We start from the raw sequence: 26552 nt of genomic DNA, 5'->3' as shown, positions 1-26552 counted from the left end.
TAGCTGGTATACGTTCCATATTTGCCCTATTACCAGGATTTCTGTTAGATAATCCTCTGGGATGAAAGTGGCAATTTCCCTCCATATTAGAGGAACTTACATAGTTTCCATAGTCTACTGGGGCAGGCTCGGGAGATGCTTCGCGTTCTTGGACCTCAGGAGCAGCATCCCGCCCATATTTGCCTATAATTCCATTTATATGAGCACAAAGTTCTGAGATTCATGTGTTTTGTCCGATGAACAGTTGTGCTGCTTGCTTACCGTAGGATGCATAGGGAGAATAAGACGTGGGTGTTGCAGCGGGCGTCGATGAAGTAGTTGTAGGGTAAGAGTTATATTTTCCACTACAAAGAGTAAACTGTTAGCGCAAGGTTTCTTGAGCAGCTTTATGGGATTTCAGTTGCTGTTCCACCACCATCATATCAAGCTCAGCACGTTTCGACCGCTAAGGACTGTTTTGGCATATCACGATGACCAAGAGCGGTGGAGGATGATGTTACTTACTAATTGCCGTAGTCTAAAATGAAATTAATTAGCAAGACTGTTATCAAGCGAAGTGGATTCGGGATCACTACCTCCATAGTTCTTGTAATCGAACTGAGCGACAGGAGCTGGCTCGGGCTCAGCAATTGGCGCACCCAAAACAGTGCTGAGACCTCCTAACACAATGAGTTGTTGAACACGCATGTTGACGTTTTTTTATGAAGAATTTGAAAGCCGATAGTAAGACTAGATATTGGAGAGTGGAGGGAGGCGAGAAGGATGATTGCTGTTGAAGATGGAAGTGCTTGCTTATAAGGTTGTCCAAGTGCTGTCATGACCGCTTTTGTCTTGAAAAAGCAGGTATCTAATTCGACCACTGTCGTCATGTTCGTATTCCATCATTGGAACGTTATTGTATAGCTTGAATTATTAGTGATCTACATGCCGACCAACCTATCGTTGTGGATGCTAATGAGTGGATCGGGAGAGTGCAGTGTGCAACCTTACGACAAACAAACACTAACTTTAACCCTGTCAAACTGATGCACATTAGGCCCCCAGCTTTTATTAATCTAATACTTTTGATTTGCAAAATTGTCAACAACCATTGGCCAGATTTGGTGGCTGACTAGAATCGGGGATGATATTCTCGCTTCCAAGCAGTCACTTCTAGTGCACAATCCCAGAGGTAAAGAGAATATGGCACACTTGCCATACACTAGTCTTTTTTCTAACAGCTGAAAGTTCTGAGTACTACTATGTCGACTTTGGGGTTCAGTGATTGGAGATTGAATATTCTTGGAACACTCGTATGCCCGTGGATATCTTACCAAGTACAACAAAGTAGACGACTGTAAAAGCGTTCCAGCCTAACTTAGCAGAGTACGAGAGTACGGCCATACTAGTGAGCGGGGTGCCTAAATAATCTCACCAGCAAAGCTTGCCACACTATAACTCTAATACGAAAACAGAGAGACGGTATTGGTATCTACTGAAGTAGTGTCACCTGTCAATTATCTGCATACCAAAGCGGTGAAACAAGCACCGCAGGATCGTATTAATCAAAACAAGGAAAGCAACATCTTACCATTTAATCCTCCCCACATCATCGTTCTCGAATGCACAATCAGCTTGAGACACTGCGTTAAAGTTGATTTTACGAGTTTTGCATACGAAGTAGTCATCGTGTACTCGTGTCAGATCTGCATTAGTTTGCAGCCAGTTCTTATTAAACTTACAATACAAATCGCAGGACGTGTGAGACCAGTTGATGCTGGGAGGTCGTCCTGCACCTCGCTTACGAGGTTACGAAATGCGGGGAAACCATGACCACCTGGGCACCTCACGCCATAGAACTATACGAAGCATGCCTTCGTGGACAGCAAAATTGCCAGTGGACATACGATATAATCCAACTAGTTTAACTCAGTATCGTGAATTTCATCCATTGTTCTCAGCCAGTAGAGCAGTTACCCCTTCAATAGAAGTCTGAAAGTAGAAGGTTAGTCAGCATGTTACTGCTACCCGTCTTGGTCCAAATACTTATCGAAATATTTGCGTCATCTCCTGGTAAAATCCATACTTCACTTAGGGTTTTCATTTTCGGGGTCAGCAGCATAAGCAACCTACCTTAACGCAGGGTTCTGCAGCATCCCGGACTTGCCGTCGATTTTACGTCGCACATCGTTTATTTCCTAGCCGAGTTGGGAAAGTACCACATATTCGTCCGTACGGCGAATATAAATCCTAGCTCGACAGTCACTAAGCATGAAGCTTCGGTCAGCCCCAAGTTCATACGGTGTCACCTACACGTACCAACCCGTATTGTTGGCGTTAGTGCGCAATATGTGGGGTGTAGTCTGGAGAGCCTCGTATTCAGCTCTGACGACCGCGACTAGATATTGAAAAAGAAACGTTCGATTGGCATAACATTCTCTGTTTACACTCAACTACCCTCGTGTGGTGCCATCACCAGACAGGTTGCCTTGGTTTTCAAGCGATCTCAGATACGAGGATGCTCAAAGGGACTTGCCGCTTCAGGTTACAATGGTATGATCGCAACCATCCGATCAAGAGCAAGGCTTGCGTATCGTCATCCCGCTTCCTCTGGAACGAAGTGTATTGATTATGAAGGGTCACTTGTTTGTCGTTTATTGGTGCTTCTTTAGCCCGAAAGTCCCGCAGGAGACAGCAGAGCAAAGGTCCAAGTTGGTCTCTCTCTTCGATCTCATTTCACTTCTGGCACTTTTCTTCTTTTCTTTGCATCTCCCAATATTACCATTTCTTTTGCAGAATTAGATCAACTACACCATCATGTTTCCTCAAACATCCAGGAGTAGCGGTGAGGACTCTCATTCAGAAGCCGAGTCCCACGAACAATTACTTGACAAAGAGTCTTCATATCCAGACTATAATCATAGTCGAATAAAAAGACTAAGATCTTGGACTCATATTTTCCTCCTAAGTTCTGTTTCCATAATAGCTATTCTCTCGTCATTCGTGACAGGAGCTTGGTATGGAAGTCATAAGCTCGGCCCAACTGGTCAAGACTACCTCCAACATGTCCAACATTACTGTAAGCATTCCCCTCGTAATTCTGAAAACATACTGAATTCAAACAAAGCTCCTATTCTAAAAGAAGTTGACACATCACTCCATCCGGTACTGTTCAATGGTTCGTTTATGAAAGAAAATGATTTTCGAAAAGGAGCAGGGATTGAAGTTGATGCTGCCTGGGCTTCCCTGGGAGTTCATTGTAATTACCGCGCCCAACCCAAATCTTCACGTACTTACAAATTATAGATAGAAGCATAGCTATTCCGGTATCCGAAGCACCCGCATCGGGACTGACCAAATCACATGTACAGATTGCCTCCAAATATGGTGGAGGCTTCCCTGCAAATGTTGAAGGACTTCACCATCTTCACTGCTTGAATTTAGTCAGGCAAAGTCTATACTTTAACTATGATTACTACCACTCAAAAGGCGAAGGCGCTTTCGTGAACGAAGACAATATCGTTCGCTATCATGTAACTCACTGTCTCGACATTGTGAGGCAGCAATTAATGTGTATGCCCGACACTGGAGTCCTTGGGCAAATTTGGTGGGACAAGAAAGCTCCGAAGGCTTTTGTGGACTTCAATACTGAGCATAAATGCAAGAATTATGAGGCAATCAGGGAATGGGCGAAGGAGAGACAGATACCGGAAACTGTACCCGTGGACTTTTTGATGCCACCAGAGTCAATTGAGGATGTGATGGATGAAATTCCATGAAACACCTAGAAATTTGGGTTTGAAATGCCAGGAAACACTCCTTAAGCCAATTGGGAAATACCACATCGCCGATTCGCGACGGAGATGCTCCAGTTTGCACTACTCACCAGTGTTGTAAGACTGACGGGACACTTTTTAGTGTAGAATGACGATATTTTGCCTCGGATTTATATTTCCCGAATCCCTTTAAGTAAATATACGATACTACCTCTATTACAAAGAGTAAATATAACTGTTTGGGGAAGGTGTGTTACAAGGTCGGTTTCTGGCATCGATACCCTGAAAGGGTGTCCCGTCAATTTTACAACACACTGGTGACTCGCTTGGAACCAGGAGGATTTAGTTGCGAAACTCGTTTATCGTTGTGATTAACCCACGTGTGGGGCTGATTGACTGATCTGGTGGAGGTAAACCCTCAGATGATCTCGGTGGGGGGGGGCGGGAAATGGAAATTGTGGTGTATCAAGATCTAGCTGCGGCAAGGCAGGAGCGACAGCCTCTTCTTTATGAATTCAGAACATCTAACATATAACCGTTGCTTGCGTAACTCCCGATCTTTATCGATTCCCCTTTCGCCTATAATAGTTGTTTCAAGACTAACCGCCGAGTCGTTACTCAGTAACAGATAAGCTCACCATACTTCTTCCAGGCACGCTCACACTTGCAGCCCCGTTACTCAACACTACAGCAAGGTCAGCCATACTCTTACTATTATCCGTAACCCAAGCCCTCGTAACTTTCGTTCCCTTCCACCCCCCCTTCACATCCACAGCCACTGCAGCAGCCGCCGACCCAGTATTAATAAATACAATCGCTAGATTCCCATCTCTGTTCAAGTACGCACTTGCCTGAACCCCACTCGGTTGCCCCGAAATCCCAACTCTAACAGCCCCAGGTCTCGCTCCTCTAGCAAAATGCCCAAATGCCCAAAGGCGCTTTGAAACCGAATAACTAGTTCCTGATACAGAAATAAGTTTTGAATTTGTATTCCCAGTCTGAACACCAATCCAATATAGATAAGCCGAACAATTCGCATTCACAACGGCATTGTGGATTAATCCCGCCCAACGCATTCCCTCTCCAGCACCGCCATTGCTATAAAACGCGGATTGCCATGCTCCCTGTAGATCAGCATTCTCAGTCTGCCAGACTTTCCGCGTGGTGCTGAGGGGACTTCCAGGGGAGGAAGTGTAGGAATGTGACGTTATAGTTGATAGCAAGTTTTCGGCGCCGCTCGATTTGATTTGGGAGGTCATTGATCCTTGATTTCCCCAGCCCTCGGAGTCGCAGCATGCTATGGTGGTGCTCAGGTCTGCGGCTTTGAGAGTTAGAGCCAGGACTTTGATGAAGTCGGCGGCCTGGGTGCCGGAGGAAAGCATGCCTGCGTAACTGGGACTGATGCTTGGTTAGCTGCTGTTTTTTAATCTTTACGTGTAAGTGAAAGCCGTACCTAAATTCAGGCTCATTCAAAAACCCAACATGTGTAACCTCGATACCCTCTTGCTGATAAAACTGCAGGTACTTGACTAAGTAATTCGCATATGTTTGTTTCCAATCTCCACTACTACACGTTTTACCAGATACTCCACACAGATATCCGCCATTATTCTCGTTTCCGTTGGTTTTCATATATCCAGGAGCGCTCCAGGCATTAGCATAAAAAGTGCGGACACCATACTTCCATGCCTCTTTCGAAACGAATAGTTGACCGCTATCTTTCTTATCCCATACGTAACTCATAGCAGCAGTGGGACTTCCTGGACTTTTAGGAGCGATGGAATTCATATGGTCACTGCTTGAATCTGGACTAGAACCAATTCCATTTCGGAGTATGGTTAGACCAGCCCCGGACGTGGTATTGAAGAGCAGATCGAGGATTTCGCGCTGTTGCTTAGCGGGTAGATTGACGATAACATTGGCCCTCTGAAATGCTTCTGATATGCCAAACCCATCCATAGTCTGGTAGCGCTTGGTAAGGTCAACCGTTACACTCTTGGTGCTTTGACGTGTCCGGAGGATTGCATCTTGCCATGTTGAGTCTGCATTTGCTTGCCACCAGAAGCATAGAGACAGAACACATAGTCGATAGAAATGCATCTTGATGAATGCTTGAGAACCAGAATCCGGGGAGGGACGCTGAACATCTAATGCAAATTCAGACTGGCTTGAAAAGACATAGCCCCACACAATTCATCCACAGACAATAGATGGGGCTAATATTTTATACAGAAGAATTGGTAACATGACTCGAGGGGGATCACTCGACGGCAGAAGAGTATTGCACATCCCGGGACGTATTGTAGTCGCCTGAGCTTCCCCGTTAGCTTATACCACAATATTCCACGAACGACAATACACGTTGGATTTTCCAAGTGCAAGGTTCTCCGCATAATGGGTAGATGTAGTTGGATAAATTGATGTGCGGCATGGGGTGCAGGCTCACTACCGGCCCCCTACGAGGCTAAAAGGGGTTCTCGCTTCGTGATGACCATGACCTCAGTGACACAAGAAATGGCTGGCCTAAGTAATCTTATAAGCCTAGTTTAGTCTTCAAAAGATGCGACGACATGAAAAAGGGGGGCGGGATAATAAGTCTGCTACACATATAAGGTCCAACTCAAACCAAGCTAGGTGTGGTGTAAAAACCAAACCAAGAAAATGTATGACACAAGAATGCAGAGCAATCACATCATGTAACGCTCTTATTATATCAAGTTCTTCTAACCTACACTGCTAGCACGTACAATCTCGTACATGACCCCTAGACCGTTAATGCACCGTAACCCTATGGTCATAAACCGAATATATCAGGAAGCTTTCGTCTGCCCGCTAAGGTCGACAGACAATCATTAGAATAATTTAACGCGATTCTTTCTTTCCCCGGTTTGCCGTGTCATAACAGCTGAGCGGCTCATTTCTTAGTAATACTATTCGCTATTTCGCTTTTGTACAGGTGATGATGTTCCCAGGACCTTCAAAAACCTTTGAAGGTCCGATGACGAGCTCAAGTTCTTATTGAATACGGCCAGTAGCTCACGAGCTGTTCTTGTTGTATTTGGCCTTACCGAATGTGAAAGGGACATAGCGGTACTTAATCATGTGTTGGATTTGTCGTCGCACTGAAATATGGTTAGCACTGTGTAAACGAGGCTTTTGACTATCACTTACTCGTCAAGGTAAACAATATCAACCAGTAAACCACCAAAACAGGCCAGAATACAGGAACATCAAATATGCTAAACCACGTGCACGTAAACCCAATCGCAATCGCCCTAGTAGCCGAATGCCAAAATTTAAACTCTGGAAGTCTTCGAATGAAAGGTCTAAACTCTTCATCCTGTTTCGTGGGAAGCCCGCCAGCCGAGCCATCCTCCATATCGTTATCTATAGCTTCATTTGAAGGGTCGAATTTTGGCTGAAGGAAAGCGAGGAAGAGATTTAGAAGATAGATCCCCAATGAGTATGCAACTGTTTTACATTAGAATAGTACGCACAAGGAGTGCAAGCGACATACCGATGTACCAGCCCTGTGCGACGAATATCCTGACGAAGAAGAGAAGTAGAAGCGCAGACGTTCCTAGCCATCTGTACGGGACATATGGTGTTGACTTGTCAAGCCATGCTTGGTATTGCTACAAGAACCATTATTAGCCTCTATCCTCCAAAACACACCTATGCGCCACGCGACATATGCAATCCTCGGAAGATATACTCACTCTTGTAAGCCGACTTGTCTGCGCGCTCACAGCCGCAAAAGGGGTTTGTTCCGGCTCGATAGAATCCATCTTTCCGTTCTTGTGCCGACTTTCTCACTGTGATATACTTGTACGGAAAAGAGCGAGATATAGCTGGGAAGCGCAAATTGATGGAGGCAGGTGAATTGATTGCAAGACACGCGGCGGTGGTGGTGGTTTATTTGCCTTGTGTATTCAGAAGAATCTCGACACCTTTCGCGTCCCCTTGGTAAATCTTGACAGGGGCGCTCCGATCCGGCCCGTAGATTGTCCTGTGGCTGTGTGCTGCTCATATCTATCACGTGATAGCGACAGGGGAGGTGAAGCTTCGCGCTGCCCGGCTGGTGTCGGCATGTGCTCGGATGAGAGCTTCAGAGTGTGGAGTGAGGGGAGTAATGCAACTCTATTATTTACTTTGTACCTCTTGTTCTCCATCTTTCAACGCGACAATTTTCACTCGGCCACTCCTTGCAATTGGTCATATCTGAGTCTAGGGTGTGACACTCAAAGTCATGAATGCGTTAAGAGTTTTGAGGCCTGTTGCCTCCCAATTCAGAGCTTCAACCGGAGCTCTACCAGTTATTACTCGGACGTATTCAACTCCTTCATCACAAGAATATCAGTTCCTCCAAATATCAGAACCCCGACCGGGAGTGGGTCAAAGTACGCTGATTCAATCTTCTCTCTTGATTCATTTTGTTACTAACAACCTCCAAAGTAACGCTCAACCGCCCGAAAGCTCTCAATGCCCTCTCCACGCCATTAATAACCGAACTCAACACCGCCCTGAAAGCGTTCGACAAATCTTCCTCAATATCCGCGATCCTCCTGACCGGCTCAGAGCGAGCCTTCGCAGCCGGCGCTGACATAAAAGAAATGGCACCACTGACATTCTCAGAAGCCTACACAACCTCCTTCATAGAATCGTGGTCCACGCTCACCACCACCATAAAAAAACCTATAATAGCTGCCGTCTCAGGCCACGCCTTAGGAGGCGGTTGCGAACTGGCTTTAATGTGCGACATTCTATACTGCACCGAGACTGCGAACTTTGGACAGCCAGAGATTAAGCTCGGGACAATACCGGGAGCAGGAGGAAGTCAACGGCTGACGAGAGCCATTGGGAAAGCGAGGGCGATGGAGTTGATTTTGACGGGAAAGAACTTTTCGGGGAAGGAAGCAGGCGAGTGGGGAGTCGCTGCGCGGACCTTCAAGGATTGGGATGCCTTGATTGAAGGCAGTCTGAAGACCGCGGAGACTATTGCTGGGTATAGTAAGGTAAGTGTTATGGCGGCGAAGGAGGTGGTGAACAAGAGCCAGGATTTACCATTGAGAGACGGTGTTGAGTATGAGCGACGTGTCTTCCACAGCTTGTTCGGCAGCGAAGATCAGAAGATCGGGATGAAGGCCTTCGCAGAGAAGAAGAAGGCGGAATGGACACATAAGTAGATAAGTTATATGTATATTGTAACACTATATCGCTGCATGACTGTATAAAGACACTGAATGCCGTAGTACTCCTAATCATCCAATCCTCCTAATCCTATCCCTAAACTCCCAATAGTCCCTGTGACGCCCGGATATTGCTCATACGCCCAATTTACTAACAAAAATATGCTCATATATACATTCTAAATTTCCAGTCTGGCAGCACGACTAGTGTTCGCCCATTCTCGACAGAAGCCTAACCAGCCCCGACTAATGCAATGCGGACCGTGAGAGGGCTTTTTTGGCTTAGGTTTATGAGTAGGAACTGGCGAAGGATCCAGGCAAACCAATCCGAACCAGGCTGGAGAAGTGCAACTGTGACTAGTCGTCGGGCTTGCTGTGGGAGTTGAGTGAGTCGATGTTGGCATTGGTGGTGGGCTCGTGATTGGATGTGAGCGTGTATGTGTGGAGGTGGGACTGTCATAGCAACCCCAGAATATTCCTGGATCCCTACAGCTTGAGGTAAGAGAATGTGTCTTCGCGCTTGTCGTCGTGGTTGAGCGTGTTGGGTCGTTACAGCCCCACCAGCCGGGCGTCTCGCAGGTCGTGGTCGAAGTGCTGGCCGTAGTGCTGCTAGTCGATGTGACAGTAGGCGTTTTGCTGGATTTACTCATAGTAGTCGTTGTTGTCTCATCGTTACAGCCAAACCATCCGGGAGTTTTACACGTCGAGGTGGTGGTGGTGGTACTGCTAGTTGTTGTAACGGTACCGGATGTGGTTGTCGTCTCATCCAGGCAACCCCACCATCCAGGAGTCTTGCAAGTCGCTGTTCGGGTGTTCGTCCTCGTTGTGCTGGATGACGAAGATGTAGTTAAGCTACTGTTGCCAGTAACTTCTTTCCATAATGGGCAGTCATAACATTCCGGCGTGAAAACACATTCCGGTACCTTGTCGTATTGCTTTATGACATTTGGGATCACCCAGTTGATTTTGTGTGTCAAGATGGAGACTCGTGTTCCATTATCTTTGACAACGTCGTACATGCATTCTCTACCGGAGTGACAGGCGCTTTCCAGGGCGTATCCGGCGTAAGAACAACTTGCAGTAGCGCCGTTGCAAGTACCTACATAAATTGGATCTGCACTGTGTCCAAAATGGTATGCACCCGTGAAGTCTCGTTGACCTGGTCTATCTGGGTCCACTCCTGGCGGTACTGGAAGTCCAAGCCGGTTCGCAGGAAGAGCATCGGGAACGGCCTCGAAGGTAAGGACCGGTATGCCGTAGGTAAGCCCAATCATGGCGCTGACGGCACCGCCCAGGGAGTGACCCGACATCCAAACTTCTGCATCGGGGTAGAGTGCTGTCACGTTATTGTAGAGATGGCGAGCCGCAGCATAGTACCGGTTTTCCTTCCTCAAACTTCTCCTCAAACACGTCAAATTGCAGGTGTATGTCCCGACTGCGCAATCGCAAACTTGTCGATAGAACGCGCTTCCTTGCTGGCCACAGCAACAGCTGAAAAAGAGGTTATCATTCTCCTTGTCGTTCGTCGTGGTTCCGTCCCCATCCCATATAGCAAGCGTGGTGCCTTTTAGGCCGATCACAATGACCGAATTAGTCTCGTCTCCATAAAGATACCCTCGAAGTCCTGTCCCATCCCATCCAAAGCCCTTGTCGTCCGTTCTATTGAATCCTCCATTCACGTCTTTCCAGTCTCCTGTGTCTGGCACATCGACATAGGCATTCGCGGCCATTTGAGCAAAAGTAAGAATCGTCTCTTTGTCTGTCACATTTGGCCCCGCTACGTTATCAAATGTCCAGGCATCTGCGGATGTGGACCAATATTGTCCCCATTCTCGTGCACCCGCAACCATCGGGTCTACGGTCGATGGTCGGCGGTCCTTTAACCGCTGTATGCCCATCGCATTACTTTTCACTACTAATGGTCGAGTTACTTCTTCGAGGGGTCCCTCCTCGCTCTCTATCCACACCGAGGACGCCGTCTGGGGTATATCCAACCGCATATGTTCCGCTGGCCGGTCGAGGTTGCCGTGGTGGAATACATGCCGTAATGTCTATTCCATATTAGCTCAGCTATTTCCAAGTATATCTGCTTTGCACACTTACGAATACATGCTCGTGACTCTCTGGGGAATCTGGCTGGGGAATAGTAGGATGAGGCGGCAGGATGGCCACGGGTTGCTGTTGATGCTGTTGTTGACGTGATGTATCGAGCCGCTTAGCGGTGATGGGAGCCGACAACAACAGGAAAGAGAGCAGTAAGCGCGAGGTGACTCTGCCTGCAGAGACGCATTTCTGGTGGGTAGATGTCTTCATGTTCGTGAACATCGAGAGTATTGATAGACGTGGGGAACATGGGAGAAGAAGTAAGTTGTTCATGTACGTTGGATCCGCCGCCTGGTGGGAGCTCCTTCTGAAGTGATGATGATCGTCATCCAAAAGTCGTCTGGGGCGTGCATGTGGTGGAGGAGGCGGCAGGTGGGTGGCTCTGCCTGTTGACTGGATAATGCTATTGGGTGCAGCGAAGGGGAGTATGGGGAATAACGCTGACTGCACGGAGCCTCGAGCTGTCAGAGTGCCGATTCTCGGACCGACTGGGCCGAGCGTCATGAACCATACCTCGCGGTGGACAAACTAAGTCGCAGTCGAAACACGACATTTTTTCGATTAAGTTGACGAAATATCGGCATTTAGTGGATTAACTTAGAACAATATGACTTATTTCGTCAATTGTTTTAAGTAAATACGACTTCCTAAGCTCCGTTCGAAGTCGAATTATTGAGTCCCAAAATTAGTAGGCAGGTAACTGACACTTATTTTGTCCTCTGCGAGCATACCTTAGCATCGAGGTCGAAAGATAATCCAGCCACACCCGCAGAAATTCGAGAAAAAACAATATCATACGGTACCTACGAGTTCTCATGGAAAAATCTGTTCGCAAATAAATTCTATTCCGTCATGAGATGACTGGGTTACACATCAAAATAGGTAACCGTGAGTCTCTTGTTCACGTGCTGATCCAGCTTGAACCCCGCCCCTGCTCATCATCCCAGAACCGCTCCCGCCGAAGCGAACATGGGACCTCTCCCAAGCCCAAGCTCAATGACCCAATCCAGCCAATCCTCCGCTTCATTTGACCTTCCGATATCAGCAGTTACTCCACGTCTTGATCCAACTGGACTACACAGGACCGTGAGAGATATTCATTCTGTGTCATACAACTCTATTCGATTCGTGGCTATGTAATTTATTCATCCCTTTCACCCGTTTGTTATTCCCAGAATTCCTTCCGCGAAGGCATTTGTCCACCCGTGATCCCGGTCTGGACCACCCGATTCAAAGTTTCAAATCGTTGTCATTCATGCGGATTTGTTGGCCAACCCACGTATAGGTAGATATATCTCTGTTCTCTGCTGCTTCACACGTCCAATATGCAAGCAGTTACTGACAAAATGCTGTTGAAATTCCCAGACTTTATGGCTCCGCCTAGTGCGAAGAAGAGCGAGCCGCGTCCTCGTGGCCTTCACCCATCCGCGTCGTTCTCGAAGTTGGATGAGCCAGAACGTTTGATCAGAGCACAGAGAGCGAGTACCATTCATAATGGCACACCACCAGCGGGCGGAAATCGTAATACAACCGCAAGGGCGAATACGGTGTCAGAGAGCCCACCCGACCGGTTTGAAAAGATGCACGATGATGACCACGATGCTGCCGAGTCTTCAGAGAAACTGCCACCAAATTCTGAGGAGCTTCCAATAGAGTTGGCAAGTTTGACGGATAGGTCAGTGTACAGAGGGGAAATGCCACCGTTAGCCAACTGACCCTTTTTACAGCTTCATTGATTCCCTTTCTGCCAAAGTTCACTCTACACCTCCATCGGTTGACAAGCTCTCGAGCCTCTTTCAAGACTTTTACGCTGTTGCTGCCTCACACATCAATACCCATATCTCCGCCTTGTCCTCGCGTCAACATCGAGAAAAATCCCCGGCACCTTCGGTATCTTCGTTGACCGGCAAGTTAAGAGCGAAAGCTGTTTCCATCAGCAACAAGGATCGACCCAGAATGACCATAGAAAGAAGAGACTCGGAACAGCAGATGTTGACGGTGGAGGAAATAGCGGACAGGAAGCGTGCTCGGAAGTTGCTGGAGCAAAAGCGATTAGCGTTAGAGGAGGCCATCGAACGCAGAGTGTGTGAGGGAATATATGATCGAATATTTCAGCATCGGTCGACTCAGGATGAAGCACAGGATGAAAAGCTAAGATCGAAAACCGCAGCTCTGTCTGTGGTGGGAATTGGCCTTACCGATCTCGGTATCGATCTAGGCAACTCTCCAGAGCGACCAGACTCGACGGAGGAGAAGGAATCAGAAGTTCGAGAGTGGCTGGAGGGTGCGCGAGCGCAATTGATCGCAATGAACAACGATAAATATCCACTGGGGAAACTGCACCATCTAAAGCTTGCCCATAAGAGCATTGTCGATACTTTGTCACATTTCCACCCATCTTCATCTGCGGATGAGATTATGCCTATGCTAATCTATACATTAATCACTTCCCGCCCGGAAGGGATAAGCATAATCAGCAATCTTTATTTCATACAGAGATTCCGAAACGAAAGCAAAATTGACGGAGAGGCCGCATATTGCTTGACAAACTTAGAAGCAGCACTCACTTTTCTTGAAACAGTTGATTTGGCAAGTTTGAGGGCGGATGAAGTACCGTCGGGACCTCCAAAATCCAACAGTCGACCCACTACGCCACGATTAGAAAAACCAAATACTTTGGTGGGGCTTACACCATCTCCAGGCGTTTCTACGGTTTCGGGGGTTAGTTCTATCGTTGCAAGTCCTACTACTATACCATCACCATCATCTACATCAAGTCTTCGACCAAGTATTCAGCCACATAACCGACGGATCAGTGACATGTTTCGGCCACCAGCCCAGGTCTTGGGCGAGGCTAATGATGCCTTCTTTAACACCGCTGACCAGAGTTTTAAGACCATCGGAAACTCATTGGGGGATAGCTACAAGTTTCTTCTTGGAAAGATCAAGGATACTTCCACCGATATCGCGGTTCCTAGGACATTAGATGAAGCTCGAAAGCTAGTCAGCACCCCGCCACCTGAGGATGATGCTTCAGCTAGTGGGGCCAGCTCACTTCACAGTCCTGACACTACGCGTACTGACTCAACAACGAAGGCCGATGATAAAATGCTAAGTTTGATCGGAGGACGGAAGACGACTCGAGACAGGAGCACAGATAGTAATAGGAGTTCGGGTAGTAACAGAAGGCTTACTGAAGAAAGTGGTGAAAGGACAGCCACGCCCTCTCCTCTCGCTCCTGTTTCTTCATTGACAATGAACCCTCCTATTGTCGAGTCGATGAGAAACTTGGGAAATTCACTTAATCCTATGAACAGGATTGCTGGAATGGGAATGATGCGTGGTTTTGGTCGTGCAAGTACGGCAACACCAGCGCCTCCCGCACCTACATCGGACAGATCTATTCCGGATGGAGGAGTCGCAGACTTGACTACTGTGAGTATTATCTTACCCTCTGAAGATGCTGAACTGATTATAAAGCAGGCACATCCGGATCTTGCACAAGCCCTCCCACCAAAAGAGGTGGTCAAAATTGCACCACCCATCAAAAGATTTATGGAATTACAAAATCCCGGGGACATGAAACTTAACGAGGTGTTAGAACTATTGCGAGATTATAGACGGCTCGCAGGAGCATTGAAGGATATGGGCGCCGTTTGATTTCATGTATATATTGATTTGTTTGGCATGTAAAATTGGGTTCCGACATGGATTGCATTGCACGGAGTTCTGGACAGCAAAGGCGTTCGGGTATGGTGAGGAGTGGCACTCCTTATGCATTTTTCTCTCTGGTTTCAGGACATGGATCATCTGTAGAATATGAATTGGGGAAATGGTATGCCTTCTATACAAGCATGCTGTCGGATCTGCAATTCCGCCTTGATCACTTATAAGACTATTTCATACCTAGGTATATTGCAATGTGGTACCAGTGCCGCGTGAATGCCCGGATGCAAACCTGGAATTTCCCCTTCGACAATCAAGCGAAGATCCGATTCCTTTTAGCTCGAGAGGGCTTGGTTACCCGACGAAGCTACATCTTAAGCGACCATGTTCGAAATGCAACAATAGCTAAATATCTCGTGCTCGCCTATTATGGTTGCCCGCTGAGTTGCCCGTATCACGAGCTTAGACGATTGTTGATATTTGTGCAGATTTGGAGGGTTAATTCATGATTTGGATGGGTCTTGGAGTGCTGTCCGGGACAAAATGGTGAGTGTGGGGATGTGGATTTGTGGATTTTATGAACCTTGGCTTGGAAGGTCAATATGTTTTGGAGTTTTGCTTTGTAAAAGATTCGCAAGTAAAGATTCGCGATTTTGAGGAATTGTGCTGATGGCTGAGACGAATGCTTTGAGTGCACTAAGTTCGAGTAATGAAGGATGGTTTTCGATTTGACGTGGTAAGATTTGGCTGGTTTGCGCGATTGAATACCTTGAAGGCTACGAGCTAGACCTCGTGTGGTTAGGTAGGCATAATCAATACTATACTACCAGATTGGAAGTATGTTGTTGTTAGTAGGACGTTTAATGGGCCAAGAAAAATTGATAATTCAATCTTGAAAATTATAAACATTAACTGGAGGATTATACCTCTCGTGGCTGGAAATCTGGTATTATTTACTGCCCAGCTGCTCTAACATTATCATTGGAAAGAGGGCATCGCTTCTATTAATGAAGAATAGCATCAGAAGAAAATGAAGATGCATATAAAGATTTTCAATCTGGATTTGAAGCTCTTCATTTACAGCTTGAGAAAAACCAGCTGCACACAAGCTTGGATAATACTTAACAGATTTGACTCGGCCGGAATGTCAGACCTGATATCAGCTTTCCCTAATCTAAAGGGGCAATGTAAGTTTGCCCAGTGTTACCCAGCCCGTAGATTGTACTACAACGGGACTTTTGAGGTGGAGCTTCATGCTTGGGAGATCAAAAAGGTAAGAAATAGACAAGTAGAGCAAGTACGAACCAGCGAGACTAACCATCCCGAACATGAATCAAATATCTCTAAGCTATAGCTTCATTTTTGGTGACTGATATAGTTCAATTTGTTCGATCCGGTGTTGACATGTCGACAAGTTGAATGATCCTCGGCAAGCGCCAAGACTTCAAGGTCGAGAAGTTCATCAGCCTCGCGACCCCAAAATCTAGAACAACGCGACGACCGCGACAACCACTTCCTCTACTGAAACCCAAGCACAACCCAGCTCGATATTCCAATATGTCGTCCTCAGCATCAAGAGGCGGCGAACGCATGGTTCAGCAAGACTACATCGCCCGAATACGATACTCGAATGCTCTACCACCTCCTCCAAACCCTCCCAAACTACTCGAAATCCCAAATACAGGCCTCGCCAGCGGACAATATACAACACCCGGCTATGCCTCACGTCTGGCACGCGATCAGCCGCTCAACATCGAAGCTGACGCCGAGCTTGGTATGCCATTAGATCTGGTGGGAATGCCTGGCATATTTGATGGGGATGAGAGTTGTAAGTATGAATTATCCCCCAGCCTGCGCATTCGTTAATCGAATCCATACAGCAATCCAAGCGCCATTACAATTACCTGTACCTCACCCTCACGATAGAGCGCTTTTGCGACCACTTTCAACGCTTGGGAAGCCCAAGTTTTCCGACACTGGTGTATCTTTCTTGCGGCGGACCGAATATATCTCCTCATACACATCAAAATCGCGGTTCGAATCTACAACATCAAGATCTCTGATTGATAATACTGGGAGTAAAAAGAAGCGGCCGGTAGTCGATTTTGATAAAGAGTCACCTGAGAATATTAAAAAGCAAGTTGAGGAGAGCTTCGCTATTGCAGCGCGGAATCTGAAAAATAAGAACATTGCGCGGCATCCTACCAAGCGCAATGTACATGTCGTAGACGCATATCCTCTTTTACCCGATGTAGATGCATTCCCTGATGCTGGAGGATATGTCACAGTCAAATTTCTCACAAATCCAGTCCCACCAAGCACGACATACGACGTGAGGGTGGAAAACAGTATGCTGGTCCCAATCGATCCACCCGAGGAAGAACAAGCTGCTAAGCAGGCGGCTCAAGAAGCCCACAATGCGGATCCAGAACACAATCCGCCGCCGGAGAACACGTTAGAGTACGAGCTTTTCATGCCAGAGACTGTGGATGCTGCTCTGAATTATAAGCGGAAGTTCGATATTCTTGACAATGATCATCAGGAAGAAGACTTGTATACAGATAAGCAGGGTAATGGAGAGGGATGTTTCAGATTCAAACGTGTGCGTGCGTATGAGAGCGCGACGTCCGCAGGTACCTACGAAGAAAAGTATGATGATGAAGTGATCATCGCTCTCCATGACGGCAAAGACGGGAGACTTCAGAAAGGGGCATACTACTATCCCATTGTCCAACGTATCAGCATTCGTCCACAGCGACAGAAGAATATTGATAAGCGGATGGGCCGGATGCAGAGCCAGCAGGAGGAGGTTACTGACTACATGGATATGCGAATTGAGGATCCAGATGCGGAGGTCATTGCGACGAGAACTGTTTTTAGGGATTATCCATATGGAGAATCCGAGAAATTGGAAGCTGAGAAGCTGGAAGCTGAGAGGCTGGCTGATGCTGCATCGCCTACTGAGGATTAAGACTTGAGTCTGGGGGTCGTGGATGGCGTTGGGTTTGCAATGTGTATAATAGAGGAGCGATGAGAGTTGCCGTTCATTGGGGCGGTTTTGACGGGAACTAAACCTCATGCTGAATATCTAGACGCCATCTGTGTTTGATTGGCGCGCGGCGATAGGTGGTAGCCTTGTGTGTTTCGATCAATTCTTCCAGGTCGAGAATATCACAACAGTTGATGGCTAAAGAATGCTATTCTGATGCAGAGCTTTTGTGATGACGATCATAAAATGTAAGCCTAGAGATGTGTCCTTCCTTTGCCCTTCTTATGCCTCCCTATTAGAGAATGATTAGGGGGTACCTTTCAATTCATCTCGTCAATGGAGTTGTCTTCTAGCGTCTCTCCTTTCCATTTACTAAATTCAGATCACTGGACCGTGTCTTTGCTCAGTTGACTCTAGTCGATTGACTATGTAAATTACAATACATAGTTTTAGTCCATCGTCGCCTGTAGCCACTGATAAAAGATAGCTTGTAGAGTTAGAGACCCCCGAGCCCCCCCGGGCCGTCACCTCGACCTCGCTTAAGCCTCGCTTCCACATCCGCAACCGTGCCAAAAGAAAAAAGGGAACACCCCCCCTTTTCACCACTTCACAACTCAACCACAACCTCAACTCAATTCCAACGAAAAAATATGCAAAAGACTTTGCCAACCAAGGCGCATTGTAGGGAATTGAGCCCAACGCGGGGGTCGAACCCGCAACCTTGAGATTACGTCATCTGTGTTTGATACAGATTCTAAGAGTCTCACGCTCTACCGATTGAGCTAGCCGGGCGCTCATTGGTTGGATTATGGATAAAATGTGCTTGTTTTAATATATAAAGTATAGAAAAAAGGTGGGTCATACTGTGGACCGGGCGGGGGACGACTTCGGAGGGCTTAAGCGAGGGGGACTATCGCCATTGGCGATACACCAACTACAACGCAAAGTTCGATCCAGTACACATTTCGAAAATCATGAAGTGCGAAATCTACTTGGTTCTGAATGATATATTTTCATCCGCGTGTCTCTCTCCGAGTCACACGTGAGTTTGCTCAAGAACTTGGTCTGCAAGTGATGGTAATGGCATTATTTTTCTACAGGGGAGATTTTCTTTTGGTTCAACTCATGTTGTCGACTGAAGGTGATATCAAGTCGTCTCAGTAACAAGGTGATATTTACTCAATAACACAGGCACAACCTTAGTTGTTGAATGTCATTTACTAACCACTTCAGACGAAAATATGACATTGTTTCACGGGATCAAACTAATGAATCTTGAATCGATTGATGTTGTCATCTTATCTATGCCTACATATTAATCTAGCTAACATACATATAGCTCGAGGGTACAAACGACAATTCAATCAAGTTTTCCTCTATGCTGGAAAGGCATAGCGCCACAGTGTTTTCAAAACGGATGCCGAGAAAATCCAGCCGACCAACGCAGATAATCTGAGAACTGCGGCTACCATTCCAACACTTGAAATTGTAACGGCTCGAGCAGAACTAGCTCGACTGAATGCGGCTCGAGATGGCCGGCAAACGACGACGCATGAACTGAGAGCCTCTGCGGCCGCCAGGCCGGCCGGTACACCAGCTCTCCAAGTTGTTCGAGATGATGCTGCACTGCAGCTAGCAGAGGCTGAGCTGGCACTTAGAGTTGCCTCAGCAGAACAGGGTGAGCAAGCCGTCGCGGCAGTGCAAGCTGCCCATGATCAAGCTTTATTCGCAGCACGACCACGCCCTGCCAAAGGCAACGCGCTGGTTCAACACCAAAACGCACCTCTAAGAGGCAACGTCATCCACCGCGCATATAACGAGGTGAGCGAAGAGGATGAGCGCACTCTACAGCAATTGGTAAATCGATGCTATAAATCTCTGGGGAATGCCGAGGACACGCCCCCGAGGAGTTTATCCAACGCTTCTATGAATGATTGTTTGGTGGTGGGTGGAACTGTTTAATGCAGCCACAACCATCGTCTGCAACCAATTCGCTGTGATTATCTTAGCCATCTCCACGGGAACACAAGAAAGCTCCTGTTACCTTGACTAAGGGGATGCGCTCTAGACTGCTATATTAAGTGCATAAATCTCTCTCTCACTACATTTTATTAGCTATACTACTGTTATTACAAGTACATCATGTATCCCTGTTTCCCCTGTTGAATAGAGCAAATATACCCAGCCTCATAGTAATCATCTGATGAATATATAAAATTCCCCGGTCGACGTGAGATTAGATATGACGCGTCTTTGTAGACACCATCGATCTCGAAAATTGACGAGCTGTGCAAGATACAAATTAATACAACACAATTAAAGTGCTAGCTGAGGCCCCTATCATTTGTTATACTATATTGGGCATTCAATTCGATGTTATATACGGAACATGACAGGCTCTAGGTAAAAAAAGCCAGACAACGATGGATCGGGAGGTGAAGGAAATGTATGTACCATGACGTCGCCGTTTGCTTATTTTCGCAGTCCCTTTGTGGGCTCTCGCCGATATTTAAGATCACAGATCTTTGTCACTTTCAGAAAGGGTGACCTTGGATCGGTTGAGGAAATAGCCAACTTTGGGAGTTTCAAAACATTGGTCCTATGAGAAAGAAGCGTAGAAACGCACCTGTGCCAACCGAAGCATTTGTTGAGGATACCTGAGAGGATAATCAACAAATCTAAGTTGTTCAACAAAAACGGTGGATTTAAGCTTCGCAGAAGAAGCACGGGATCTTCTGTCAGGCAGCAGACCACTTACTGGAGCATACCGCCGATGAGACCCGTAATTTGATTGTCGCATGATAAAAGAAGTAGTCAGAGAATATATACATCCGAGTAGGTAAGGTAGTTATCGGGTACGGTACTATGGCACGAAGGACAAGTGAAACAAAAAGCAAAGGCAAACAAAAAGCCCAACCATAAAGATCATAAAGGAATGGAGACTCAAAAGCAATTCGGACAACGAAGTAGAGAAAGACGAATTCGACTTCGACGACGACATCAGTGAAGATGAGTGGCACCGAATAAGCGCAGATCGTAACGAGAGTATGCTTCTTTCTTAATAGGCAGGATCGGCCCCGTAAGAAGAGACCCAAACACGTTGAGTAAATATCCTGTTCTGGGAAGAACAAGATTATTCTAGGTCCTTGTTCTATGTAAGGAGGTGTCTCGTCAAACCGGTGACAACTTTTTGTACAGTAAGCTAAGCAAATCACTACTATACACTTGATCTCATAACGAGCTCTCCGAACTTATGTGCTCACAGGGGATGCTATCGTTGAAGCCAAATTCAATAAGCAGGTTGTAGATTCGTTGGAGGATTGCTTTGTCTGGGTGTTTTCGCATCATTGCTATAGTATAAGAGCTATTGTACAGTTCAAGACCAGACCACTCCGAGAGAACTTCCTTGGGTGCGCATTGTTTCATCGAAAGGTACGGAAATCCCTTACCTGTTGTCAATCATCTATTTACTATCTACTTAGGTAGGTAGGCACTGTGGGGTAACAATGGTACCGCTAAGATTTTTGACTCTTTTCCCTCGTTTTCTGGTCATTATCTTTCTTCATCTTGTTTCGTAGTACCGCGATAGGAATTTTTGACTGAGAAGACTCATCATATAGCCAACCTTGAGGTGGAAATGTACTTGGCAGTGATTTGCAGACATCCTACTGATGCTTTCAACGTATACCTGGAAATCTTGGAACAGAGTCTAAAACGGGCTATTTCCTGCAAAATGTAGAGCAAATCTACTGTATTTTTCAATTGTCCTGAGTAAATGTCATGTTTCGTTCTAAATTGTCTACTGCGAGCCAGTCTCTTTACTCAAAATCAAGGAAGTCACTCCCAACCAATCCACCCAGCCTTTCGAGGTGGACAATATGAATGTAGTCCGTACAAGATATTTGCTTAAAGTAATTGACGAAATATACGATGTTGCGTCAAGTGATCTCGGACAATATGAAAATCTCGGCTTATATGGACACTGTCAAGGCAACTAAGTGCCTTCCTCGCTTACGTTGATAGGGCAGTAGAGAGACACTACACTTATCTTGTTCACCGGGGCCGATCTGCTGTTTGAACATATTTTGCTTGTTTATTGTTGCTGAAACCTTTGGCTGTTCGAAGTATGTTTTATTTGACGAATTGGAAATCGTCAAAAAGGTCATCCTGCCGTGAGCCGCGAAACATAGAGACAGCAGAACTTGCCGTCGGCGGTAATGGTGCGTGGCCTCTTTTGTCTGTACCATTGGGTTTCAGGTACACGGAACAAAACTTCCTGGTGCTTGAGGAGCAGGCTTCACGATCTCCAGACCCTGGCTTTTATTATCATCAGAGACCGTATCATCCTCATCGCAGAGGGCACACAACAACTTCGGTGCTGCGTATGGTCTAGACGGCTCGCTGCGGAGGAATAGCAATCCTTGGCTCACTCTTCTTTGTGGTTCGCGATATTAGTTCCTCTAGGGAAAGTTTGGCTGTTTATGCATAAATCTTTTCAGAGGGTGCCTCGAAAGTTTCCCCCGAGACATACGTAAGGAGGTCTACGGCGGCAGCACCTGCTTCGCGAGAAACGTTTGCGATGACCTGGCTCGACTAGAGTCCATGACAAAGTGGTCTCTTGTCTCAATTTAATCGACTTCGTCTGTAAATTGAAGACCTAGTACTTTTCCAACGTCGAGATCTGGCTGCTCAACGTCGACGGTTTCATCTACAGCTTCTGTATTCAGACAGATCTTTTCTTGCAGCTCTTGAAAGACCTTGCCTGAGGTCTTTAGCTGAGCAACTCTTCCCCGTAACTCTGAGACAGTGACATTTTTCTGGTGCTCTTCTCGACAATGATCCCTTAGTGCTGCTCTAGCCGGGAAGCGAGTACTTTTGGCGCATCTTTTTATGTCTCTTGCTGTTGCTGCTGTTTGGAAGTCTGGGTCATCTTGAACCGCTTGGGTTAGCAGCTTCTCTGTCTCAAGGGCATTGAGCGTATATCTGAACTTGTATAAGATTGCCCACGATTGGTCCACGAGATTGACCGCAGTCTCACCAAGGGCAATGGCAGAGACGCCAAGCTGCAGAGTAGAGTCGTCGTAGTACTCCTCAAGAACGCGCGAAGCTGGGTCATGCGCCATTGCTACTCTTGCGGTATTTGCGTCGGCCGATCTTTGACATTGGATCCGAATTCCCTCCGCCATGCATAGAAACAGCTATTCTCTGGGTACCCTAGAGCGAGAGCTCGAAGCTTCAGATTGTCGGTAAGGGATTTGGCCGAAGCTGGCTTGCTATTAGGATTTATCCCACGGCCACCAGGCGACTCTGCAATAAAAACGGGCTTGTTTTTAAATTCGGGTTTAACGATTAAGTTTTTTTGCCCGTCGTCGGGAAAGAGCGACTCAATTTTCGGTTCTCCTACAAAAACTTTACGGCGGGGCGGATCATCATCGTGATGAGCCTAAGTGTTGGACTCGATGGGATGTTTTCTGCTAACTTGACTGCTTGGACGTTCATTGTCAAAAGGGCTGACTTTTTGAAGGTAGGGTTCGCGATGTCATCTTCGCGGTTTCCCTTCATAAACTTGAATACTATCATCGTGTTGAATTTGCCCCTTCGTTGTAAAGCTGCTGAGATTCGAGCGAGATGATTTTAGAGATACCATGAATTGAAGCACATACAATTTCCAGTCGCCGCGCGAGTAATCTGTATGTCCCCTAGCTTGAGGTAGTCCCCTTTTCTTAAATGTGCCTCTGCGAGCGAGCATGGCCTCACGCCACAGATACAGCCGAGATCCCAAGCAAGTTCATGCTGTTCCGACAGTTCGATTGATATGCCAATAACCAGTCCGTGGCTTGGTAGGCCTCTAAGCGCATGACGCGGAAGTATGTTTTTGGGACAACTTGGATGTCACAATGAAGTCGTGGATCCCAAAATTGCGGAGCCGTCGTATGAATACACTAAGTGATTTTATAGTGTACCTTCCCGTATTATAATGGTTGCGTTCTTGTCCCATATATCCGCTTTGATATATCATTTCGTCAATTCATTGCGGTGCATATTCCTGGATTTCGATCTGTTGGATTTCTCGACCTAGTAGCCTGCATATGCCATGCCACATACCAGATAATGTCCTTGATTAAGATGCCTCCATTTGGTTGAAAATAATGCCGTCGGTTGGACCATCATGTGTTGATGACCGCAGAGAGCGCTGAGTTGTATTACACCTGACTTGCACGGCGATTTGGAATTTTCTTAAGTAGGAAGGATCTTGTGCTACACTGTTGCTCGATCTTCTGTTAGATAGTATTAGATAAATATTTGATAGTTTTACCATGGCTTGACCACGGTCATAGCTTACCAATAATGCGACGTAGGTGAGAACCTCAATTAAGTTGTTTATCTGATTGATTCGTGCATGCAGAGCATCAGACAGCGGCTGGAAACCCCACTGGCCCGTGTCGCTGGTATTGAACTTTCCGACCACGTTCTGTAGGTTGTTGCGGTACCTTGACTAGAGAACGACTATAACGAAGCCCATTTTATTGAAAATGGGGTTATCTATGTCAGGAGGACTGAGTACGAGAAAGAGAATAACTGAAGGGAAAGCGGTGAACAGAGACGAAAGCGAAAGAAAAGTAACTTCAGTACATGACCTCACTTTCACCCCACAAAGATCAGGTTTAGGTGATCTGCGGGGATAATATATTGTAACACCTCAGTTCGCTCAAATGGTCAATTCTGTTCGAAAAGACAGACCAGGATGTATATAAACTATTTCAACTGATACTTAGTGCCGCAAAACTGCAACGCATTTGCACGCAGAATGAGAAGTCCTTGGTTCTGCTTCCTAAAAATACTGTGCGTCAGATGGTCTTGCACTAGGCTCGCGGATGAGATACACTTGAGATACCTGCCGAATTACGGAAGGGCTGTAGCAAGTTGAATTCATTGCAGTTTTGATACATTTAATCACAGTTTCGACCATGGGGATTTCCGCGAAATATTTTATGAGGGAATGGTCGTTCCTTTGCAAGATGATTATGAGTATGCGACTGGGACTCTAGCTAAGGTGTAAGTCCATTTTGTTACGTAGAAGCCAGAAAGAGGTAACCTGAACTCACGACCTATCATTTAACTATCTCCTGCTATTATTTGAGGATTGATTCGTCAATACACAGGAGGTGTCGTCACACACCTCATGTTGAGTTGGGCAGGACGAGGGGAAGGAAAAACATATGCCCCTTTCTTTCACCTTTAATTAATTTCGAATCTTTGCACAAAAAATGAAAGCCTAATTTTCCTTAATATGGCGAGGTCACAACTCTTTTACGCATCATGAGACAGAAGATGCTAATTGTGCTCAGGAGTAAGTCGTTTGTTAAGCGAGGTCTGACGAAGTCTTCTCGACCTTAATTCATGCCGATGTATCATACACCAGGATTAGAACCGTCTTATGCTACTAATTTTAATGTAAATGTTTATAATACGTTTGAGATAACTCAAGCTCCTCTTGTGGTGTTATAAGCCTAGATCCATTTTATTCCTGTCTTATAACACAGCCACTTCCATCACCACGTAATATCACGTAAAGCAAACACTTGTGTCAACAGCCACAACACAAAAAAAGAGTCATTTTTGAATGATGTAGAATCAAGCATAATGATGGAAAGAAGAGCTTCCCATTATTTTAACACCCCACAAGGCGAGTTCTGCTAAATGCTTTAGCTTAAACGATAGTGCTATTTTACTTCATACTCCAGCCAGGATCCAATGACCCTACGCGCGATACATCCCCAAACCAATCTTCCTGGTATAGTGGTGCCCATGCAATATCCCCTCTATGATCCTATGGTAGTGGTTCTACACCTTCGCGATTCCTAACAGTCTCCCAACGCCAATTTTAAACCCACATGCACTCATCCCATCTACGCGAAAAGTCCCATAAATAACAATCCAAACATGCCCGCAATCCCAAACGTCTTTCCAGCTGACATGTTAGCCGCCGCCGCCGCACTTGAGGACGAAGCCGCTGGTGGTACGGTTGTAGAGCTAGGTGGAGCTGGTGCTGGCGCACCAGCTGTTGGGACAGTGGTATTGCCGTTTGGAGCTGGAGCTGGAGCGCCGCCTGTTGCGAGGGGAATCTCAATGGTGGTGGAAGTTGAAGCAGCTGGTGGAGAAGAGATAGGGGCAAGTACAGAGGTTGATACCGGTGGTGTGAGTGGTGCGGTAAGACCGAGGAGGGTAGAAGAGGAAACGAGTCCAGCCATTTTGAGATTGGAGATGATTTGAATAAACTTCTTGAGTGTTGTCTTTAGTTGGAAGATGCTTCAAGCGTCGAGGCTTGCGAGGTAGGCTTTAGGTGACTTGAGAGGGAAAGCAATGGTGGATGGGATGAGAAAAATAACTTTGGAGCGAGCTCTCCGTTTATTTAATCATTCAATTATCCAGCCCCATATATCGATCCATCTCACATTTTGGCGACACTGACTCTCAAAACTGGTGGTTGATGTAAAAATTACGATCGTTGAAACATCATCTTGTGCATTGCCGCTTACGATCTCGGGTGCTGCGGCTAGGCGGATGTAAGAAGGATTGCGTCCGCGTACAACTAACCAATTGATTTCGCTAATCAATTGTAGAGCTTAGATGTTGTGCTCCCAAAGTTGGCGGATCCACGTCTCAGCCCTGTTCTGCGCCGCCAAACGACATATCGAGGCTCTGCGGTGCTATTTGGAGCAGATCGGCCCAGCTCTGATACATTATCACAACTTTATGGCATGTAAAGACCGCAAGACGACCTCGAAAGTCTAGAGTGTTTGAAACGATGCGGTTTGTTTGCTTCAAATTGCGAAATTGTTTCGCGAC

At 46.4% G+C, this 26552-nt stretch overlaps 11 protein-coding genes across 11 annotated transcripts; 6 read left to right on the top strand and 5 right to left on the bottom strand.

Annotated features, from left to right (window-relative positions):
* Positions 1 to 29: 29 nt before the first annotated feature.
* On the bottom strand, positions 30 to 687 carry GLAREA_12949 (uncharacterized protein; the record flags this gene model as incomplete). Its single annotated transcript, XM_008084712.1, has 5 exons — positions 30 to 41; positions 101 to 183; positions 262 to 344; positions 505 to 517; positions 576 to 687. 5 exons carry the CDS (start codon positions 685 to 687, stop codon positions 30 to 32), a joined length of 303 nt encoding a protein of 100 aa, XP_008082903.1.
* A 2109-nt stretch (positions 688 to 2796) lies between these two features.
* GLAREA_12948 (uncharacterized protein) lies at positions 2797 to 3758 on the top strand (the record flags this gene model as incomplete). Its single annotated transcript, XM_008084711.1, has 3 exons — positions 2797 to 3058; positions 3107 to 3238; positions 3286 to 3758. The coding sequence occupies 3 exons, from the start codon at positions 2797 to 2799 to the stop codon at positions 3756 to 3758; spliced, it is 867 nt and encodes a 288-aa protein (XP_008082902.1).
* A 611-nt stretch (positions 3759 to 4369) lies between these two features.
* Positions 4370 to 5855, bottom strand: GLAREA_12947 ((Trans)glycosidase; the record flags this gene model as incomplete). The annotated part of the gene is made up of 2 exons (XM_008084710.1): positions 4370 to 5153; positions 5209 to 5855. The coding sequence occupies 2 exons, from the start codon at positions 5853 to 5855 to the stop codon at positions 4370 to 4372; spliced, it is 1431 nt and encodes a 476-aa protein (XP_008082901.1).
* A 936-nt stretch (positions 5856 to 6791) lies between these two features.
* On the bottom strand, positions 6792 to 7543 carry GLAREA_12946 (RER1 protein; the record flags this gene model as incomplete). Its single annotated transcript, XM_008084709.1, has 4 exons — positions 6792 to 6877; positions 6927 to 7226; positions 7273 to 7390; positions 7475 to 7543. The coding sequence occupies 4 exons, from the start codon at positions 7541 to 7543 to the stop codon at positions 6792 to 6794; spliced, it is 573 nt and encodes a 190-aa protein (XP_008082900.1).
* Positions 7544 to 8004: 461 nt separating this feature from the next.
* On the top strand, positions 8005 to 8941 carry GLAREA_12945 (ClpP/crotonase; the record flags this gene model as incomplete). The annotated part of the gene is made up of 2 exons (XM_008084708.1): positions 8005 to 8155; positions 8211 to 8941. 2 exons carry the CDS (start codon positions 8005 to 8007, stop codon positions 8939 to 8941), a joined length of 882 nt encoding a protein of 293 aa, XP_008082899.1.
* A 182-nt stretch (positions 8942 to 9123) lies between these two features.
* Positions 9124 to 11257, bottom strand: GLAREA_12944 (alpha/beta-Hydrolase; the record flags this gene model as incomplete). The annotated part of the gene is made up of 2 exons (XM_008084707.1): positions 9124 to 10995; positions 11048 to 11257. 2 exons carry the CDS (start codon positions 11255 to 11257, stop codon positions 9124 to 9126), a joined length of 2082 nt encoding a protein of 693 aa, XP_008082898.1.
* A 1115-nt stretch (positions 11258 to 12372) lies between these two features.
* GLAREA_12943 (VPS9) lies at positions 12373 to 14707 on the top strand (the record flags this gene model as incomplete). Its single annotated transcript, XM_008084706.1, has 3 exons — positions 12373 to 12722; positions 12775 to 14482; positions 14531 to 14707. 3 exons carry the CDS (start codon positions 12373 to 12375, stop codon positions 14705 to 14707), a joined length of 2235 nt encoding a protein of 744 aa, XP_008082897.1.
* Positions 14708 to 16270: 1563 nt separating this feature from the next.
* On the top strand, positions 16271 to 17684 carry GLAREA_12942 (uncharacterized protein; the record flags this gene model as incomplete). The annotated part of the gene is made up of 2 exons (XM_008084705.1): positions 16271 to 16541; positions 16594 to 17684. The coding sequence occupies 2 exons, from the start codon at positions 16271 to 16273 to the stop codon at positions 17682 to 17684; spliced, it is 1362 nt and encodes a 453-aa protein (XP_008082896.1).
* Positions 17685 to 18676: 992 nt separating this feature from the next.
* Positions 18677 to 19664, top strand: GLAREA_12941 (uncharacterized protein; the record flags this gene model as incomplete). Its single annotated transcript, XM_008084704.1, has 3 exons — positions 18677 to 18744; positions 19042 to 19048; positions 19098 to 19664. 3 exons carry the CDS (start codon positions 18677 to 18679, stop codon positions 19662 to 19664), a joined length of 642 nt encoding a protein of 213 aa, XP_008082895.1.
* A 2666-nt stretch (positions 19665 to 22330) lies between these two features.
* Positions 22331 to 22888, bottom strand: GLAREA_12940 (uncharacterized protein; the record flags this gene model as incomplete). The annotated part of the gene is made up of 1 exon (XM_008084703.1): positions 22331 to 22888. The coding sequence occupies one exon, from the start codon at positions 22886 to 22888 to the stop codon at positions 22331 to 22333; it is 558 nt and encodes a 185-aa protein (XP_008082894.1).
* Positions 22889 to 25646: 2758 nt separating this feature from the next.
* GLAREA_12939 (uncharacterized protein) lies at positions 25647 to 25976 on the top strand (the record flags this gene model as incomplete). The annotated part of the gene is made up of 1 exon (XM_008084702.1): positions 25647 to 25976. One exon carries the CDS (start codon positions 25647 to 25649, stop codon positions 25974 to 25976), a length of 330 nt encoding a protein of 109 aa, XP_008082893.1.
* Positions 25977 to 26552: the final 576 nt, after the last annotated feature.

This window comes from Glarea lozoyensis (assembly GCF_000409485.1).
Source record: "Glarea lozoyensis ATCC 20868 chromosome Unknown GLAREA21, whole genome shotgun sequence".
NCBI classification, from domain to species: domain Eukaryota; kingdom Fungi; phylum Ascomycota; class Leotiomycetes; order Helotiales; family Helotiaceae; genus Glarea; species Glarea lozoyensis.
Note: the sequence above shows the minus strand (reverse complement) of the source record. Positions and strands in the feature narration are given on the sequence as shown.